This window comes from Bombina bombina, chromosome 4 (assembly GCF_027579735.1).
Source record: "Bombina bombina isolate aBomBom1 chromosome 4, aBomBom1.pri, whole genome shotgun sequence".
Lineage (NCBI taxonomy): Eukaryota > Metazoa > Chordata > Amphibia > Anura > Bombinatoridae > Bombina > Bombina bombina.
In genome coordinates, this window is record NC_069502.1 from 304,597,924 (window position 1) to 304,620,122 (window position 22,199).

A 22,199-nucleotide genomic window follows, 5' to 3' on the forward strand; every position below is an offset into this window, starting at 1 on the left:
TCATACATACATAGTTATACATCTACACACACATGTACACATACCCACATGTACTGCACACATACATAGTTATAAAGCTACACACACAAACACATACCCACATTTACTACACACATAAATAGTTACACTTCTACACACTCATGTACTTCACATATACATAGTTATACATCTACACACACATGTACACATACCCACATGCACTATGCACATACATAGTTATACACATAAACACATGTACACATAAACACATGTACTTCACACATACATAGTTATAAAGCAACAGACACAAACACATACCCACATTTACTACACACATAAATAGTTACACTTCTACACACACATGTACTTCACACATACATAGCTATACATCTACACACACATGTACACATACCCATATATACTACACACATACATAGTTATACATCTACACACATGTACACATACCCACATACATACAGTAGTTATACATCTACACACACATGTACATAGTTATACATCATTCTACACACATGTATACATACCCACATGTACTTCACACATACATAGTTATAAAGCAACAGACACAAACACATACCCACATTTACTACACACATAAATAGTTACACTTCTACACACACATGTACTTCACACATACATAGCTATACATCTACACACACATGTACACATACCCATATATACTACACACATACATAGTAACACATTTACTTCACACATACATAGTTATACATCTACACACATGTACACATACCCACATGTATTACACAAACATAGTTACACATCTACACACATACAGTATATATACATACCCACATGTACTTCACACATACATAGTTACACATCTACACACTTATTTACATAAACCCACATAGTTACACATCTACACACACATGTACACATACCCACATGTACTTCACACATACATAGTTATACATCTACACACATATGTACACATACCAACATGTACTACTCACATATATAGTTATACATTTACAAACACATGTACACATACCCACATGTACTTCACACATACATATTTCCACATATACACACACATACATATGATCACATGTACACATGCACACATACATAGTTACACATCTACACACATACATATACTCTCATGCACACATGTACTATGCACGCATACATATACACACATTTACTACGCACATACAAAGTTACACATCTACACACACATGTATTACACACATGTACATATATAGACATACACACATGTACTACACACATAGTTACACATTTACACACTTACAAACATGTACCACACACACAAATACATATACATATACAGTATGTACACACATACACAAACACACTCACATACATGTATACTCATGTAAACACATACAAATGTAAATTTATATGTATACATAGATTACATACATCACTGTGCAGCATCTGCTGAAATGTCTAAAGTAAATGACTAAAAATATAAAATGATGCCAGAATTTCAAGACTGACTAATTGTGAGTGAGCACATTGAATCTGGGGGCTGTAGTTATATGGAAAGCACAGAAGGAAATATTAGTAAGTGGAAATAAATTGTGTATGATAAGCCATCTGCAAGCTACATTCTTTCCTGAGAATGTTTAGGTATATGTTAACCAGTTTGCTTCCAAATTCTTGTTCAGTATATTCATAGAAATTTGTACTTAAAATATCTACAAATATCTACAAATATCTACAAAACTGGAATATGTTCTCCACATTTGGTTTCTAGGATTAATAACTAGTTATTTTTTGGTAAGAGAATGTGGAAATTTGGGCAAATCTGCTTACATTTTAACTAATAAATAAGTGTTTGTGTGATACAGTGGCTTGGGGTGAAAAACAGTTATAATGACTAACAAGGAGTTAGTGGTTATAATCTTGATATAAATAACAAGGCAATGCAGCAAAGCCACATCTGTTTCTAATGGATTCTTATTGGGACAATGAAGCTGAAACTACATTTATGCTCAGACAGCTGGGACTGGATCCTGAATACTGAACAATAGGCCTCAAACTTTGTGTGCCAGAATGCAGGTCAGGTTTCTGCTTAGTAATTAGCTGTTTTCTCTACAAATGAGCAGGTTATACAGTTTTATAGAGCCATTATAGTCAGAAAAATCTACATGCTTTTAAGTAAACATGAAAACTAATTGACAAGGTTGGCTGTGCACTTACATGAATTATTGTTCTTGTAGAATAGAATACAGGCATCAGCCTGAGTCCATGGATACATTCCGTGGTCCATGACCAAAATCCTGCCATAGACTACTTCCAACCTGTATAGACCCCACCCAGGCCACAAGCTAAGAAGCCATCTTTATTTTAAAAAATGCTGGCCATGCCAGTAAAATACAGACAGGGCTGCAACCCTAATCTATATCCACATTAGCCCAATTTTGCCTTGTGCCATAGTACCTCACACATTATATACGTACACTTACATAATAATATCACACCCATACCATCCTCATTTGCAGGGAAATATGTTACTTTAATTTTAAGAAGTGTTGTTTTGCACTAGCCACAGATAAATCAGCTAGTGACCCTGACAGAGGGGTTATGGATTGAAGTAAAGTCTTAAGTGAGGAATTGATGTATTCTACAGAAAAAAAGAACAGCAATCAAATCACCATGCCTCAGTGGCATTCATAAGCTTGTTGTTGATGTGTAGGAAAATGTATTTCTATGTTGATGCTTCATTGTTAATGCTCCTGTCTTCAATAATGTCTGTAGTAACATCAAAATCATGTATTTCTATTTTTTATAGGTTTAAAACCAACAGTAGCACTCTGTCAACAAAAATGCAAAAGAACTGGAACACTGGAGAGCAATTACTGTTCAAGTAACTTTGGTAAGGATAGAATGACTCTGTTTTACTTGGTAATCAATGACTTAAGGCCGTGTCTCTAACCCTGGAGACGTTATAGAGTATTTCGTTTTACACTGTCTTTAATATACAGAGCTATATTTGATGCTAGTTCTTACTGTGCCGTACATCAGAATCTTCAATTCAAAAGATTCCTTTAAAAGTTTTGAAGAGTAAACTGTAAACATGTGTCCGGGGCAAACCGTGTAAACACCAATGACTAAACAGAAGCTGATCTGTAGCTATATAAAGGTCTTTATTGAGACGCCTGCTTCTGGCACGTTGTCTTGCTGGAACACTGTATAAATGTTATTGGGCTACAGGGACATGCTTGTCACATTTATAATTCAGATTGTAAATGATATATTGGCTAAATGTGTGGGATACAGCTACAGATCAATATGATGTTTTTAATGCAAAGTCACTTTTATATTACCCTAAAGACATGTTCATCTGTCTCATTGAGTAAAATATAATAAAAAGGATAGTTTTGTTTTCTTTTAATATCTGTTGCAGCATTATGCACATTCACTGAATTGCCTGTAGTATTTTATGTGGTTTCCAATGGTTACTACAGTACACTTTTGATGTTTTTTGCTGTGTTTGACATTCTTTTCAGAGCGGTTCTCTTATTTCAACTCTTTACAGATGATGGTTGGTGGAGCTCAGCATTTTCACACTGGGTGCAGCCATCTTGGAGCTCACATTTACTTACAAGAATACCTCAACTCCAAGATGGCTGCACCCAGTATTAAGATGTACGGTCTGACCAGCCAGCACCAGTAAGGTGTTAAAAATAAGAGAACAACTTTGAAGAAAGCTGCAGGCATAGGAGGAAAAGAATAGGATGGTGAGTAATAATCTTGCTATTGCTATAAGTTTAATGTCCCTTTAAGGATTATATTTTTTGAGAAGACTTAAATAAACACAATTATTGTCTTACGCTACTTTTCTTAAAAATGGGATGTGTATATTTAAAGGGACAAAATGGTCAAATTTGAAATGCAAACATATTTTTGTTTTGCATATTAGCATTTTTGCAATACACATGTATTAGAAATTTGCTTCTAGTAAATGTTATAACAGTTTCATCATGTTCAGGCAGGTGGAGTATATCTGGATATGCTATGTGCACCCACATTCAAACACAGCACCTGCTTAGAGAGCTAGAGGTTGTTGTATCATGATATTGATTATGCAAGTTCGGTTAACACAGACGCAATACAAGGACCCGCTGGCTCTCTATACATATACAGGTATAACCCGCTCATACAGCGGGTTAGGGACTAGAGCCTCGCTGTAAAGTGAAAAGCGCCTTAAAGTGAAACAAGGCGGTTTTAGCTTTCTTTTCACTTGCCAGTGTGTTTAAAGACTTGAAAACATGTTTGAACTAACTTATATTAGGGGTGCAATAGTGCTACGTTTAGTTTAACACTAGCACAGCACAGTATTCAATAAATACTGTACCTGTAAAATAGGTACAATTACTGTAGTAAAATTTGCCAGACTATAGAACTTAGACACATATTGCACTGTAATGCTGTAAACAGAGTGAACTACGCATAATAAAATGGTGCCAGTCACTTTTCTCGCAATCTCACGATGATTACAGTACTGTATCAAAAGCCTTGGGGGTTGAACTTCAGCTCCACAAAGTGCTGTATTAGTGAAGCGCTGTAAAGTGAAGCGCTGTAAAGTGAGGTATACCTGTAATTAATTGTGCTGGGACACATCCCACGTCTATGCGTTGTAACAACTATCACTGAAACAAATATAGGTTTTACTAGAAGCATTTTTAAAATGCATTTGTATTGAATAATGCTTCAAAGTGTAAAATTCTGATGTGGCTTTAATTTTTCCTATTTGCTTCTGTATAACCTTGTCTATGAGTTTGATGCATGCATATGATAATATGGTCTGGCAGTTTTGCATGCTGGGAGTTTGACCTTTGTTTTAATTTAAAGGGGAACACAATTATGCACAAAAATCCTGTAACTGTATCTCCAGAAAGTATTAGAATGTTGCTGTTTTCAGACTGCACCACTGTGAGTGTTGGACAAAATATCAACTTAGAGAATGTCACTTGGTATTTCCTTGTGAATTGAAACATTATGATGAAATTAAAGTTAAGGTTAACCCAATGGAGGCTAGAGAGGGTTACAATGAATTATATCCCTTTCCATCATGCAAGGGGTTAACAGCAGTCTGAAGTATACCCTGGTGTTTTCTTTACCACTTTGCAGCATTTCCAATATTTTATCAGTAAACCTCCTTAAGAAGTATTGGGATAAAATTATTAGCTATGAATTCTATGTAGATTTTATTTCTAAAATCTTTAGCAATTATATATTTACTTAAAGGTATACTAAACCCAAATTTCTTATTTCATTATTTGGATAGAGCATGCAATTTTAAGCAACTTTCTAATTTACTCTTGTTATTAATTTTTCTTTGTTCTCTTGGTATCTTTATTTGAAAAGCAGGAATAAAAAGCTTAGGCCCATTTTAGGTTCAGCACCTGGGTAGAGCTTGCTCATTGGAGGCTAATTGTAGCCACCAATTAGCAAGCGCTATCCAAGGTGCTGAACAAAAAATGGGCCAGCTCTTAACCCCTTAACGACCAACGACGTATGGGGTACGTCCTGCAAAAAAATGCAGTTAATGACCAAGGACGTACCCCATACGTCGTTGGTCTTTGAAAGCAGTGGAAGCGATCCTGATAGCTTCCAGCTGCTTTCATGTTATTGCAGTGATGCCTCAATATTGAGGCATCCTGCAATAACTGTTTTTAGCCATCCGATGCAGAGAGAGCCACTCTGTGGGTGGGAGCTCATCCAGGGAGGCGGGTGGGCAGTCATTGGTGGAGGAGGGATCTTATGCGGGTGCGTGCGTGTGCACGAGAGCTGTGCACGTGCGTGCACGAGAGCCGTGCACGCGCGTGCAGGTGAGATCTGTTTCAGCATCAATATGCTGTAGATCTGGAGGGTGGGAGAGAGGACTGGGGAGGGTGGGATTTGAAAATCAATGCATCTGGGAGAGGGTGGGGGGTTGGATGTTGAGGGGGGGCAGCTACACTACAGAAATAAAGAACATTTTTAATAAAATAAAAAAATTAAAATGCAATATTATTTTTCAAACTGGGTACTGGCAGACAGCTGCCAGTACCCAATATGCTGCACAATAAAGGAAGAGGGGGGGGGTTAAAGAGCTGTTTGGGGGGGGGGGGGATCAGGGAGTTTGGGGGCTAAGGGGGGTCCTACACAGCAGACACATTTTTTTTTTTTTTTTAAACCTAAAACCCCCCAAAAAAATTTATTTTAGTACTGGCAGACTTTCTGCCAGTACTTAAGATGGCGGGGACAATTGTCGGGTGGGGGAGGGAAGGGAGCTGTTTGGGAGGGATCAGGGGGTGGGATGTGTCAGGTGGGAGGCTGATCTCTACACTAAAGCTAAAATTAACCCTGCAAGCTCCCTACAAGCTACATAATTAACTCCTTCACTGCTAGACATAATATACGTGTGATGCGCAGCGGCATTTAGCGACCTTCTAACTACCAAAAAGCAACGCCAAAGACATATATGTCTGCTATTTCTGAACAAAGGGGATCCCAGAAAAGCATTTACAACAATTTTTGCCATAATTGCACAAGCTGTTTATAAATAATTTCAGTGAGAAACCTAAAATTGTGAAATATTTAAAGTTTTTTTTAATTTGATCGCATTTGGCGGTGAAATGGTGGCATGAAATATACCAAAATGGGCCTAGATCAATACTTGGGGTTGTTTACTACACTACACTAAAGCTAAAATTAACCCTACAAGCTCCCTACATGCTCCATAATTAACCCCTTCACTGCTGCGCATAATACACGTGTGGTGCGCAGTGGCATTTAGCGGCCTTCGAATTACCAAAAAGCAACGTAAAAGCCATATATGTCTGCTATTTCTGAACAAAGGGGATCCCAGAGAAGCATTTAAAACCATTTGTGCAATAATTGCACAAGCTGTTTGTAAATAATTTCAGTGAGAAACCTAAAGTTTGTGAAAAAATTTGTGAAAAAGTGAACATTTTTTTTTATTTGGTCGCATTTGGCGGTGAAATGGTGGCATGAAATATACCAAAATGGGCCTAGATCAATACTTTGGGATGTCTTCTAAAAATATATATACATGTCAAGGGATATTCAGGGATTCCTGAAAGATATCAGTGTCCCAATGTAACTAGCGCTAATTTTGAAAAAAAGTGGTTTGGAAATAGCAAAGTGCTACTTTTATTTAGTGCCCTATAACTTGCAAAAAAAGCAAAGAATGTGCAAACATTGGATATTTCTAAACTCAGGACAAAATTTAGAAACTATTTAGCATGGGTGTTTTTTGTTGGTTGTAGATGTGCAACAGATTTTCGGGGTCAAAGTTTGAAAAAAATGTTTTTTTTCCATTTTTTCCTCTTATTTTATAATTTTTTTAATAGTAAATTATAAGATATGATGAAAATAATGGTATCCTTAGAAAGTCCATTTAATGGCGAGAAAAACGGTATATAATATGTGTGGGTACAGTAAATGAGTAAGAGGAAAATTACAGCTAAACACAAACACCGCAGAAATGTAAAAATAGCCTTGGTCCCAAACGGTCAACAAATGGAAAAGTGCTCTGGTCACTAAGGGGTTAAAGGGACATGAAACCCAATTTTTTTTTTCATGATTCAGATAGAGAATACAATTTTAAACAACTTTCAAATTTACTTCTATTATCTAATTTGTTTAATTAACTTGATATAATTTTTTGAAGGTGCAGCAATGCACTAATGGTTTCTAACTGAACACATGGGTGAGCCAATCACAACATATATCTATTTGCAACCACCAATCAACAGCTAGAGCCTAGGTTCTCTGCTGCTCCTGCGCTTGCCTAGGAAGGAAGCAAATTAAATAAAAGATGTAAATTGGAAAGTTTTTTAAAATTGTATGATCTGTCTGAATCATGAAAGAAACATTGTGGATTTGATGTCCCTTTAACCCTTTGAGTGCTAAGCACTTTCCCACCTGGGTGCTAAGATTCTTTAATGTTTTTTTTATTTTTTGAACAATTTTTTTTTTTACTTCTTTTTTTTTTTCAGACCCCCAAGACTTACACTGTTAGGCGATTACCTTTCCAATGGTGGGTCTTGGGGGTCTGTAGCTGCTTAGATGCCTGAGATACAGGCTTCTAAGCAGCATGCCCCCTGCTCCTATACTTAACATTGTTAAGTATAAATAAAGTTGTGTGGTGACGTCATCACTTTATTGTGCGTGACCTCACCACGCAAAACGGGAAGCCCCGGCGATGCCTGTCACTCTACAGGCACGATCGCCGGGGTAGGAGCGGGTGGGAGCCTCAAGGTGGGAGAGTGCTAGCGACGGCTCTGAGCTGTCGTTAGCACCAGATTGGGAAACTTAGCACTAAAGGGGTTAAGCTTTCATTCCTGCTTTAGAGAATGTATAATAAGGGTAAATTAGAAAGTTACTTAAAATGGCATGCTCTATCCAAATCATAAAAGGAAAAAAAAATGGGTTTAGTATCTCTTTAACTTTAATGTAATGATTACTCCTTTAAAAAAACATTATTTTGTGTAATCTTATAGCATAAAACTAAATAAAAATGTGTCACTGATACTAATCCATATTTATTCTATTTAGTCATAACTGGCACCATCATAACAGCAGTGAGTAGAGGAGGCAGCGTCTATGCTACAGTGTCCATTATCAATGTATACAAAGAAGGAACCCTGGCCATCCAGCAAGCCGGAAAGAATATGAGTGCTAAAATTATAGTGGTGTGCAAGCAATGTCCACTCATCAGAAGAGGTCAGTAAGTCTCTTCTTTATGAAATAATCGGTGTAATTTTTGAGGTGTATAGTACCACCTATGTAGCAGCTTTAAGATAATTTCTGTAGTGGCTGTGGAGATAGAGGTTTTCAGTGTTGTGCTAATTATCCTTGTCCTTATGTGTTGTGGAATTATTATTCCTAGGTCTTTTTCCCAACTCTCTAGGTATGGGATAGGGTGTCTTGGGAATGGTGTAATCAATATCTTATATATCAGTGAGAGTGTATGGCGAATTGGGGGAGCTCTTATGCATAATTGTTCAATGTAGTCAATGGTCTAGTCATATTTGGGGATTGCGTATGTGTTGATAGGAAGTTATGGATTCGCCTGTACGTAAACCAATTAGATAAACAGGAAAAGCCTTGTTGTGTTAATTCTGTTTGTGGTTTGATCTGTTCATTTTGAACTAGCTAGCAGACTGGGAAGTCTCGGAGTTGGGAGGGATAGGAGTGTTTATTTATGTTAGGCCCTAAGTCAAATTCTCCATTCTTTATAAGAGATGTTAAAGGTGAGGGTCTAGAGGAGAGGTTTGGAAACAGAATTAAAATCCTATTCCATAGTTTGTAGGTTTCTGCTATGGTGATAGTCGTCCAAGAAGTTATGTTTTTTTGTGGTTTGAAGGCCCAACATGGTCTGCTAAGGTTCTGAGTTTGGACTATTCCATGCTCCATGTCTACCCATCTTTTGTATTTTTTATGAATATTCCAGTCCACAATTCTTTGCAAAAATACTGCATATCTATAATAAATTAAGTTGGGAAGACCCAATCCACCTTGCAATTTAGGTGTTGTCATAACAGATTTACTGATTCTAGGGTGTTTTTTTATGCCAAGTAAAGTCGCTAAGAGCTCGTTGTAAGGAGTTTAAATATTTTTCTGGCAGGGGAATTGGTAGGGTTTGGAGGATGTACAATATCCTGGGAAATATGTTCATCTTTATTAAGTTAATAAGGCCCAATCAAGATAATTTTTTGGATCTCCAAGTTGATAGGTCTCTGATCACTTCGAATTTGATCTTTTCATAATTAAGTTGGAATAACCCTTCTACGGACGTGGCTAGGTAAATTCCTAAATATTTAAGGTGGTGTTTGTTCCATTTAAATGGTGTTAGCTTTTCTAGTAGCTCTTTTTTTATGAGGGTCGATTGTGACATTTAATATTTCGGATTTGGTAACATTAACTAGAAAGTTTGATAGGACATGGAAATCATGGAATTCTCCAATCAACAAGGGCAACGATACTTCAGGGTTAGTCAGAGTGAATAGTAGGTCGTCAGCGAATAGGGATATGATGTATTGCTGGTTATCTATTGTGATTCCTTTAATGTTTGGGTGGGATCTGACTTTGACAGCTAGTGTCTCAATTACACAGGCGAACAACAAGGGGGATAGTGGGCATCCCTGCCGTGTCCCGTTAGATATTTTAAACGATTCTGATAGGGTCCCATTTATTAGCACCTTAGCGCTAGGGTTGATATACAAAGAGAATATTCTTTGTATCACCCCCTCCCCGAATCCCATGGCCCGAAGTGTGTGCTGTAAATATTCCCATGCGACACGGTCAAAGGCCTTGTCGGCATCAATGGAAAGTGCTATTAGTGGTAATTTATGGTCTTGAGCGTGAAAAATTGTATTTAGGGCTCTAACCGTGTTATCTTTTGCTTCTCTTCCCACTACGAAACCCACCTGGTCAGGGTGTATAAGATCAGGTAAAAGGGCGTTGATTCTATTAGCCAACAATTTCGAGTATATTTTTATGTCGGTATTTAATAAGGATATTGGGCGATAGCTAGTGGTTTCTTCTGGAGGTTTTTGAGGTTTCAGTAGTACAGTTATATGCGCTTCAAGAGCCGATTCCAGGAAGGGGTGATTAGAATCTATGGAATTAAAGTATTGTAATAGATGTAATGATAATTGTTCTGGAAATGTCGAAAAATATTTTTACGTGTATCCATCGGGGCCTGGGGCTTTACCAGTGGGGAGATTTTTAATTACTATTTGAAGTTTTTCTAGTGAGAAAGGTTCGTCTAACGCTTCTCTTTGTATTTGGGTTATTTTGGGGAGGTTTAGTTCAGAAAGGTATTCTGTGATGAGTTGTTGTCGCGTTGAAGTGTTTGTGTGATCGCTCCGGGGGGAGTTTGGTAAAGGTTATAGGTTTTGGTAATATATTCTAAATGTCTCTGCAATTGCCCTAGTTGATTCATGAGATTTACCCTTATCGTCCTTTATGTGAAAAATATAATTGGATTTGGTTTTTTTCTTTATATATCTGACTAACATTTGCCCTTGTTTGTTTAAGTCTATATATGAATGTTGTTTAAATAAAAAGGCTCTCCTATTCTGTTCCTTACTAATAGTGGAAGCTAAGCTGAACCGTTTAGTTTGTAGAAGTTGTAAAATGGACGTGTCCTTAGGATTTGCTTTGCGAGATTCCTCTAGTTGGGATATTTCTTTGATAAAGTTAGTAATTGCCTCTCTCTTCAGCTTAGAGAGATAAGCTTTGTAGGCTATTAGCTCGCCTCTGATAGTACATTTTTGGGCTTCCAAGTTGATTTGAGGGGATGTGTCTGTGTGTACGTTATGTAGGAAGAAGTCATCTATTTTGTTTTGTATTTTCAATCTAATGACGGGGTCGGTTAGTAAGCTGTCATCTAGTTTCCAGATGTAGTTTTTTTATAGGTTTAGAGGGCCATTCTAAAGCACAGAGAACTCCCGCATGGTCAGACCATGTTATCGAAGAAATATGTGTAGATCCTACTAAACTCATGCTCGTTATGTCTGTAAATATATAATCAAGTCTACTGTATACTTTATGGGGGAAGGAGTAAAATGTGTAGTCAATAATATCTGGGTTTACTGTCCTCCAAACATCTAAGCACCCCATTTGTCTCAGTATGTTATTCGATTTCCTAATATTAGTTTTGGAGTTAGATGCAGTGTGAGTGTAACTATCTAGTTTAGGGTTTAGTGGTAGATTAAGATCCCCGCCTATTAGTAACGTGCCTTTCTGAAGTTCTATTACAGTGTTTGCCACCTTTTTAAGGAAGGAGTGTTGTTTTGTGTGCGGAGCATATATTGAGACTATTGTGATGGGGAGGCCATATAAGAGACCAGTTAAAATTATATATCTGCCTTCTCTATCCCTATTGACAGACATTTATTGGAATAGGATTCCCTCTTTGATCAGGATGCCCACCCCCTGGATTTTTTTTCTGTGAATGAGATGCATAATAACTTTTACCAAATTTATATTGGAATGTTTTGGGTTCTTTCCCTTTTAGGAAGTGGGTTTCTTGGAGAAGTATTATATCTCCCTTTTTTCTCCTAAAGTCATTTAAGGCTGTTGTTCTTTTCCTAGGAGAATTTAGTCCCTTAGTATTTATAGTTAAAAAAATTATGTTTCTACTATTCCCTTTATTAGTTTGTGAGGCCATGTGTGAGGAGTTTTGGTTTGCTATCTTAGTTATTACCAATAGAAACATTAGAGAATCATTGGAGGTTGCATATAATATGTGGTGTGTGGCTGCCCAGTCCATGACAACAAATAAACATAAGAACAAATCAACATACAATAAAAAATAACAACTAAGACAACATAATGTAAAACATAATACAAACATTTTTGTCGTTACAACGACTAATTACAAGGAGGAGTGACCCCTCCTCCCCAGCAGCCCATTCCTGCTAAGGTGATCATCACCTCCCTTTAATTTTAGAGGTGTGGTATGGCTGATCTTATAGGGTTCGGTGGATGATCTTAACTATATATAGCTTAACTTTCCCTGGTATAAAACAGGAGCTAATTCGATCTCTGTTTAACCCCTGTCTAATCTATGTTTCATTGTTTGATGGTGGTGGTTCTTTATTTTAAAAGTATCAGGTGTCACCTAATGCATGGGCATCTGCAGGTTTATTTTAAACAAGCCTTTCAAGACCTGGCTTTAAATTGAGGGTGAGGCATATAGGGTCAGAGGTGTAAAGCCAAATAATTGCAGGGAGGGGTGCTTAAATCTTAACCTTTGCCAATGATCGGCGTAGAAACATAATGTGAACACAGCCAACTAGGTCGACATAAACAAGGGGAAGGGGGACTATACAACAGCTAGGTGGTTTAATTTACCTTCCAAAGTAATAATGAGGAGAGGAAAAACATTAACACTTATTTAAGTATATCTTAACAAACAATCAATCATCTCATAAACACATTAGTCCCATAACACTAGTATTAGTGTTGTCATGTGAGAAGACCATCAATAAATGGTTTGGGGGTGGTGTATTTCACCGTCCCTTGAGAGTTCACCTGGAAACAGTTTCCTAATAGAAAAATAGGTTACGTCAGTCAGGAGGTTATATTTATACTTATCTGTGGTTAGACCAAAGAATCTCTCAGTCCTAATGAAGAAGGTGGTCAAGGTGGGAGATTCTGTCTAGTAGATAAATTACTTTGTCTATGCCTTAGGGGGACGGAGGTCCAACCTGAGCGTATGTTCGAAGACATTTTGTTGTTGGGTGGACCTCTGGATCCACCCTCTTCATCTGTAGGCAGGGGTGGAGCGACAAATGTAAGGCCCAGTGATTTGGAGAGAGTGTCCAAGTCCGAAGACTCTCTGTATATCAGCAATTTGCCCTCATGTGGTATAAGCAAACTGAAGGGGATTCCCCAGCGATAACATATTTTGTGATCTTGTAACACCGAAGTTATGAACTTCAAGGATTTCCGCCGTTCAATAGTAGTTGGGCACAAGTCTTGGTAGATTTGTAAGTCCTTGCCTTGGAATGATAGGGGGTGGATATTTCTTGCAGCCGACCAGATGGACTCTTTGTCTTTAAAATGTAGCATTCTGATAATCACATCTCTTGGGGGCGCAGATGGTTTAGGGCTAGGCCTTAAAGCCCTGTGGGCCCTTTCTATGGCTAATTCTGTGAAGGTGGAGGACTTGGTAATGAAGTTGAAGAGATCTGTTAAGTAGGAGTGGAGGTCTTCTGTTGAAACTTCTTCTGGGATTCCACGTATTCTCAAATTGTTTCTCCTACTCCTATTCTCCAAGTCCTCCACCTTGTCTTACAGGTTGTGGATCAGAGAAGCCTGCTGTGATAGGCCTGATTCTGCGTTATTTATCATGGAATTGATAACTTCTTGGCTGTCTTCCAGATCTTCGATTCTGGCTCCTAAAGTGTTAATTTCCTTTTTGACAGTGGAGATCTCTGACTGTATGAAGGATTTAAGGTCTGCTATATCCGACTTGGATGGCAGTTTGTCTATGGTAGCTTGCAAAGTAGAGAGTTGCTGCTGTGTTATAGATTGATCTGAGGAGTGGGTAGCCGTTTGGGTGGGGGTACCTTGTAATTGCTCTTTTGGTGAAGGGGGGGTATCTGTTTTCCCATGGTCTGAGGGAGTAAAAAAGGCAGATACAGATGTCGTCTGTGATGCAGGTTTTCCATTCTTATCTGTCTTTGTTGGTCTCCTAGACAACATTATTACAAGTAGTAGTGGTATATTTAAATGTAAATAAAAGCTGTGATAAGGTGCTTTATGTTGTGGTTTTCAAGTTTATGTAGCTCTCAGCGTCTCTTTCTGCAGGTCGTGATGCACCTTATATGTGTTTAATATCCCCTTTTTCTGAAGGTCAGCTTAGACTTGTTTGTATATAATACTACCCCTCTTTAGAGAATTAGGGAGCTGCTCATATGTTATAGATTAGGGTCTCTATACAGCCGACAAGTTTTCCAGTTGGTAATATGTGTCTCTGCGTCATCCCCCCTCCTCAATTCCTCTCGTTCTTACACAATGTGGGAATAGCTTATGTAAAGGCAGAACAACCATCAGGATTATTTAGTACCTTGTGTGCTTAATTGATCTGATCCTCATTCATTTTCCATTCTGCTGCGACATCCGATCCGACCTGCTGTATGAGTGTGCAGGTTTATCAAGCCCCAAATTAAAAATGGCGCCCGGGACTGTTCTTCATAGCGGCTCCTTCGTTTTCTCCGTGTGTCTCCAGAGCAGTTCAGGAAAGGTGTCCTTAAGTGCCACAGAGCCTCCCCCGTGTATCCAGAGTGTTTTAGACTAATAGGCCTATGTTGGCTGCGCCGTGTGGAAGGGGTGGCGTAACTGTGGGTCGGGTCCGCTGTTGCGGTTAAACCGGGCATGTCTGCATTGTGACAAAAGGTTCCCGATAGGCAGTTTACCCCATTTAGCTTACTAGGTCTGGTTTCGTCAGGGTAATGTCTCCCAGGAAGGCTGATAGGGAAGAGTGGTGCCGGAGCTCAAGCGTTATGCGGCCATGTTCCAGCACGGCCAAGCCCCGCCCCGCCACATGTCTATCTTTAATTGGCCTTAATAGAGATTATTAGATGACAAGCTGTAAAACAATGGAATATTTGCTAATAAAAGGACAGTGACTAGTTGTGTCTACTCTAGTAAGAAGTCTTGATTGGTTCCTCCAAATAAGGCAAGTGGTGAGTGGAGTTTAACCATTAAATAACAATTGTAACAAATGAGGTTTTAATCAATTAAAAACATTTTTCCCAAACTCACTTTCTATATTTATTGCTGTTCACTGTATTATTATAGCTATTTACATTTTAAAAAATAGTTACGTTTAAAAAGTAAAATAGTTTGTAGCATTTCTATAAGAGACTTCATATGACTGTAACATAATTTTATTCTGGTGTTTTGCTAAGCCTCTAAGGCTCTGGGGACTACTGCCAGTCATATGATTAGCATGTACACTAGCACTATACACAGAGAATTTGGTGCGTTTTTAGCACGTAGGTTCACATTATTTTTGATACATTGGACCTTAATAGGTAATGAAAGACTTTATAAACATCCAGTAGCATCTAAAGATTTGCTATGGATAAAGCTTGTTCAGCTCACTCCCAAATCCGCAGCACTCTGATGCTTTTATCCTTTTTTTTAACTTATTTTTTTACTGAACTATATTAACCTAATTTCATATTTATTTATGTATTTGATGCAGAGCTATTTGATGTGGTTGGTTAAGAAGTTGGTGGTTTAATAAAGGCATTGTATAGCTGGTCTATCTGCTTTGAGATATATGTGCAAGAACACAGAGATTCATAGCAATTGAGAATAGAATGGATCTTTAATTAAAAAAATGTTCCATGTAAATTACTAACAACACTTTATAAAGAAACAAGTCGTTTTGTTTATGAAGCAAACTATTCTATGACCTCTGCTTTAGGTGGTAGAAAAGATGAATACCAAAAATGATGAAAAATGAAACATGACTAATCTGATTTGCTTCTTTGTCCTCAGGATTAAATTACATCATCATGGGGCAGGTAGATGAGGAAGGACGAGCAAAAGTGTTACCTAACAGTTTTGTCATAAGTTTCAAGACAAAGAATCAGAAGATGCTGAACACATTGAAAAATAAGAGATGTTAAATTGTTTTCTCTTCACATTTGATGTGACTGTGTGTCTGTGAGGAGACAGATTATACAACCCCACAAGACAGAGATACGGCCATCATATAAAAACTAAGCATTGATAGACTTTATATACAGTATATGATGTTGTCCCAAGGAGTCTTCATATTATGTGAATAACCATTTTGTTAAATTGATTTTTTTTAATTGTAAAGTTTCAATCTTTTTTTTTCAGTTCATTCTTATTTACCAGTTTCTGAGCTTTATCTGTCAATGATCCACAAGAAAAAGTGGTCCAGGTAACATAGAAGATTGTAATACACTTTTGAGTTTTTACTTTGTTAGTACAAAGCATCTATAAAGTTATTTTCTGTCACAGAGATTAACTGCTGTGATGTAAGTTATATAAACTAAATATTGTTTATGTAGTACATAAATCTGAGGTCTGTTCATAATAGTCCACATTTCCAACAATCTACAACCAAGCTACTAGCCATTTGAATATAGACATTTTATTTCCTTTCCCTGTCCAAATGACCATAACAACTGACATCTATATTTGTTCAATGTCAACACAAATAGAGCTTGTTGTGGTTATGGACTTAATGTCTAAGTCAACTGGGTTTTACAAGTCATGCTCAGGTTTGTGCTTTATGGATAGCAGGCTTGTTTTATTAGTTTATAGCAACATCTTTTAACTGACTTGACCAGGGTGATTTGGTTGCAAAAAGTAATTTTGCAACCAACTTGCCCTTATAATATATTTCTCTCTAATTCTGCTACTTCATCCAACGTTAAAGACGTTTTTTACCCGGTTGGTCCAGATACCATAAGTGCACAAAATAGAAGGGTGAGTACAAGCTCTAACTAGATTCTCTGCTTTGACACACTACAAAGTACAAATGAAGAGGGAATGAATGATTAGATAGATAGATACATAGATAGATAAATGAATGATAGATACCATCATACAATGTTTTAGGGTATAATTTGTCCACAAAAAAATTACTATATTTTGAGATCTTCTTTCCACGTCTGATGATTAATACTGCTTCCTACTCATTTTTTCTTTATGGATGGAACATATCTCATAAATCTTGTATCTGCAATACATTAATATCTGTCAACACACCGGGTGACAATAACTGGAAATTGAATTTTGAATGCTACTAAAAGCACAAAATCAGTTTTTAATAAAACTTTAGGCTCCTCTGAAATGTATTTTAATATACTTAAAGGAAAGCTGGCACCTCTAATTGTCTTTTCTTTGACAATCGGGTGATTTTGGAATTGGTGCACACATCTGCCCCTTTCTGGGGATCCTTGGCTTGAGTAAAGTTTATCCTGAGTTAATCTACCACCACACTGACATCAGATTGCACAGGGAACTGTTAAAGTTGAAAATGTATTAGATAAGTGTTGCTAAAGTGACACTTTCATTACTGAAGGGGCATATAGCATATTGCTCTCCTGATATGGAATGTGCCCTCAGTTAAGCTTCTCCCTTTGAGATTTTATTGAGTTATAAAATGAACTGTTCTAGGTTCTGACTACTTTTAAGCTTTTTATTTATAAATTTCTTAATCATGAATAAAATATATATTTTTAGGAATGAGCAATGTGGTGATAAAGAATTAAAAGTGCAATATTTATAATCCTATTTTCTGTTGAGTGTTTTCTTCAGTGAAATACATTTTTTATGCTGATTTGTTAATATAACCTCTGCTTATTAAAAAAAGAAAAACTTCATGTATCTATGTGCAATTGTTTTGTATGTTCTTACAGTATTACATAAACTATTAAAGAAATAAACCAGCCTGGTTGATCATTAAAAATATACTAATATTCTGCTTAGTTCCTTAAAGGGACATCTATCTATCTCTCTATCATCTATCTATCTCTCTATCATTTATCTATTTTTGTCTGTCTGTCTTTTCATTAAAAGTTTGAAGTACACAGAAGCGTTATCATGTTTATACATCCGTTAAATGCTCATTGGCTAATATTCACTTCCTGTTAATGTTAATTGGTTTATAGGCACTTCCTGCTAATATTTGCTTTTGGTTAGCAGGATGTACCTATAAGCCAATTAGCATCTGTAGAAAGTGCACAGTTGATATTGGTCTGTTAGATTACTTTTAAAACGCTTTTACTTTATGCTTTAACGATAAAATGCTGATCTGTCATAAAGATGCCAAAAATTTTGTGTCCCTTTTAAATGTCTCATTGTAAATAATAAGAGCACGTGTTCACTATATTATTTTATGGTAATTAACTATCTAAAGCACTAACATATTCCGCATAAGTGTATATGCAGCTCACAGAATATGTGATTAATACAAACAGATAATGACAGAGGAAAGTGTCTAGTTACAGTGCTGTGATTGGTGCTGTTAGAGGAGATTATTGTACCCTTTTGAACATTGTATCAAGGACAGGAACAGTTTATTTTTGCAGTTTTCACATTTCAAATGCATTTAGAAGACCTTAAACGAACATTAAAGTATTTTTTGTATATTAATCAGAAATGAATCACTGAATTGCAAACGTTCTGCATACAAAATAAAGGGTCAAACACAATCCTTTAGAAAAGATTATCAAATGAATCATCTACAAAATGCCTATATTTTTTTAGTGGTGAAAATCTAGATAAACTTTACTACTGTGATCATCCTCTAAATGCTTTAAATATGTTTTGTCTCCAGGGACACACTCTTTGAAAACACTGTTGTTTATCTTTTCTCCTTTTCTGTTGCTGATTAGGAATAAATTGAATAGAGCACAAGGACATACCAAGCAGTCAGTATGCAGCATGTGGGAGGGTCAGGGTTATGAGTTCCACTCTAGACTTTCTAGAGGAATTGAAAAAAACTAACATTTTCAGATTTAAATTACCAGAAAAGCAGGCAAACTAAATTATGAAAGTCCATAGAGACTTTGTGTTACTGTGTATTGTTAAACCTTTTGGGCCAGATTACAAGTGGAGCGGTATTTAATGCTTTCACACTAGAAGCTTTTTGCGCGTGTCGAGTATTGCTCTTATTACAAGTTGAAAGTAAACCGTTTTTTGATGCGCTTAAAAAGTCAAACTTAGAACATTGCGCATGTAAAACGCATTCCCCTATAGGAGTTAACGGAGCAAAAAAAGTGGGAAAAACCTAACACCCTACTTGTGCGCAACCCCAATTTCATATTCTCAAGTGCGCTAACAGACATGAAAATATGACTATTTCACATTCCAATGTTCTTCAAATAGTAGATTCTGTTTCATTTATTTATAAATACATATTTATACATATATCTGATGGTATTTTGGTAAAATATATACACATATATTATATATTATATATATATATATATATATATATATATATATATATATATATATATATATATATATATATGATTATATATAGGTATATATATATATATATATATATATATATATACAATATATATATGAATGTTTTTATTTAAAAATACATAGAACATATTCTGCTATGTGCAAAACATTGGCATGGGAAATATTTATTCTAAATACACAGTATAACACTTTAGAAAAATGAATATTGCAAAAATATGCTTTAACATGTTTTCATCTACTTGACTGCAAGAGCTCCAATGCACTAATATATGTATACATATGTATTTATGTGTGTATATATGTCTGTAAATACATATATAAATACATAAATACATAATACATATGCACACATATATAGACACACACACATATATATATATATATATATATATATATATATATATATATATATATAAATATAAAAACACAGATATTCATATTTAGACATGTATATGTATGAATCTCTGTATTAAAGCCCTTTGCAGTCTTTTTTTTTTCTTCTAACTCCTGAGGCCTCACATCTTTGAGCCCTTATGACATTTTTATTAGATAGTGTTATTATGAGTGCAACTATACTTTAAAATGCAATTTTGATGTGTTTTGTGCAACTTTTTTGTTTCGCAAAACAGTTAACCAGAGCTCTGAGAGCAAGGTAATCATTCTAGTGTAAATGGCGATTGCACTGATGCATTAGTGTTTACTTTCAGACTGTAATACGAGCGGTAAATCCAGTGCTTGCAAACAGCCGTGATAACCCCCTTATCACTCACAATTAACTATTAATGTGCCACCCGTAATCTGGCCCTTTACTGGGAACTTTATTTTTAGTTGAAAGCACCTTTAAGTAACTGTCGGCTAGATTACGAGTTTTGCGTTATGAGGGCTGCAGTGCTAACTTCCACATTATTGTCACAGCTCACTTCCCTACAGCGCTCGTATTACAGGTTTTCATGAACCCGGCGTTATTAGGCAAGAAGTGAGCGTAGAGCAAAATTGTGCTCAATACCGCACTCCAATACGAGCACTGCTGAAAGCCGCCGTAAGCTGGTTTTACGTACTCGTGCACGATTTCCCCATAGACATCAATGGGGAGAGCCGGCTGAAGAAAAGCCTAGAACCTGCAAAAAAGCAGCGTAAGGCTCCGTAACGCAGCCCCATTGATTCCCATGGGAAAACAAAATTTATGTTTACACCTAACATGAACCCCGAGTCTAAACACCCCTAATCGTACACTTATTAACCCCTAACCCTAATCTGCCGCCCCGACATCGCCGACACGTACATTATATTTATTAACCCCTAATCTGCCACCCCCAATGTCGCCGCCACTATAATAAACATATTAACCCCTAAACCGCTGCACTCCCTCATCAAAAACACTAGTTAAATAATTTGCTTTATTCTCTTGGTATCCTTTGTTAAAAACCATGAAGTAGTCTCAGAAGCAGAAATGCACAACCGAGTGCTAGCTGATGATTAGTGTTTGTACATATATGCCACTTGCAATTGGCTCATCCAGTGTATTCAGCTAGCTCCCAGGATTGCATTGCTGCTCCTTCAACAAAGGATACCAAGAGAATGAAGCAAATTAGATAATAGAAGTAAATTAGAATGTTGCTTAAAAGGGTATGCTCTATCTGAATCATGGAAGAAAAAATATTGTGTATCACGTCCTTTTAATTAACAAATTATCGCTATACAAATTATTATGTGGTCTGAGGACCACCAAACATCCTAGCAGGACCATTGTAGCCAGTGAGCTGCCAGATGGACAATGTTCCTATGTATGACACTCATTTCACATGACCACCTGACCACCTCCTTCTCACTGGTTCTTTAACTCCGGACATCGCCACCACTATAATAAACATATTATCCCCTAAACCACCATACTCCCGCCTCGCAAACACTAGTTAAATATTATTAACCCCTAATCTGCCGCCCCTAACATTGCCGCCACCTACCTACATTTATTAACCCCTAATCTGCTGCCCCCAATGTCGCCTCCACTATACTAAATTTATTAACCCCTAAACCTAACCCTAACACCCCTTAACTTAAATATAATTAAAATAAATCTAAATGAAACCTACTATCATTACCTAAATAATTCCTATTTAAAACTAAATACTTACCTATAAAATAAACCCTAAGATAGCTACAATATAACTAATAGTTACATTGTAGCTAGCTTAGGTTTTATTTTTATTTCACAGACAAGTTTGTATTTATTTTAACTAGGTAGAATAGTTAGTAAATAGTTATTAACTATTTACTAACTACCTAGCTAAAATAAATACAAATCTACCTGTAAAATGAACCTAACCTGTCTTACACTAACACCTAACTTTACACTACAATTAAATAAATTACATAAATTAAATACAATTACCTAAATCGAATAGGATTGAGCTTGCATTCTATTGGCTGTTCCACCTTTAATTCCGATTGACTGATAGAATTCTATCAGCCAATCGGAATTCAAGGGACGCCATCTTGGATGACGTCACTTAAAGGAACCTTCATTCTGGACTTCGATTGAAGAGGATGCTCTGCGCCGAATGTCTTGAAGATGGAGCCGCTCCATGCCGGATGGATAAAAATAGAAGATGCCATCTGGATGAAGACTTCTGCCCGTCTGGAGGACCACTTCTGCCAGCTTGGATGAAGACTTCTCCCGGCTTCGTTGAGGACTTATT

General features: G+C 36.7%; 1 protein-coding gene across 1 annotated transcript in view; it reads left to right on the forward strand.

The window, feature by feature from the left end:
• Nucleotides 1-17,948, forward strand: part of PCOLCE2 (procollagen C-endopeptidase enhancer 2) — a 166,144-nt gene extending 148,196 nt beyond the window's left edge. Inside the window, exons 7-9 of the mRNA XM_053710014.1 lie at nucleotides 2,777-2,860; nucleotides 8,554-8,721; nucleotides 16,024-17,948. Coding sequence (XP_053565989.1) covers nucleotides 2,777-2,860; nucleotides 8,554-8,721; nucleotides 16,024-16,154 — 383 coding nt within the window. The 3' untranslated portion in view covers nucleotides 16,155-17,948. The remainder of the gene's footprint in view (nucleotides 1-2,776; nucleotides 2,861-8,553; nucleotides 8,722-16,023) is intronic.
• The last annotated feature ends 4,251 nt before the right edge of the window (nucleotides 17,949-22,199 follow it).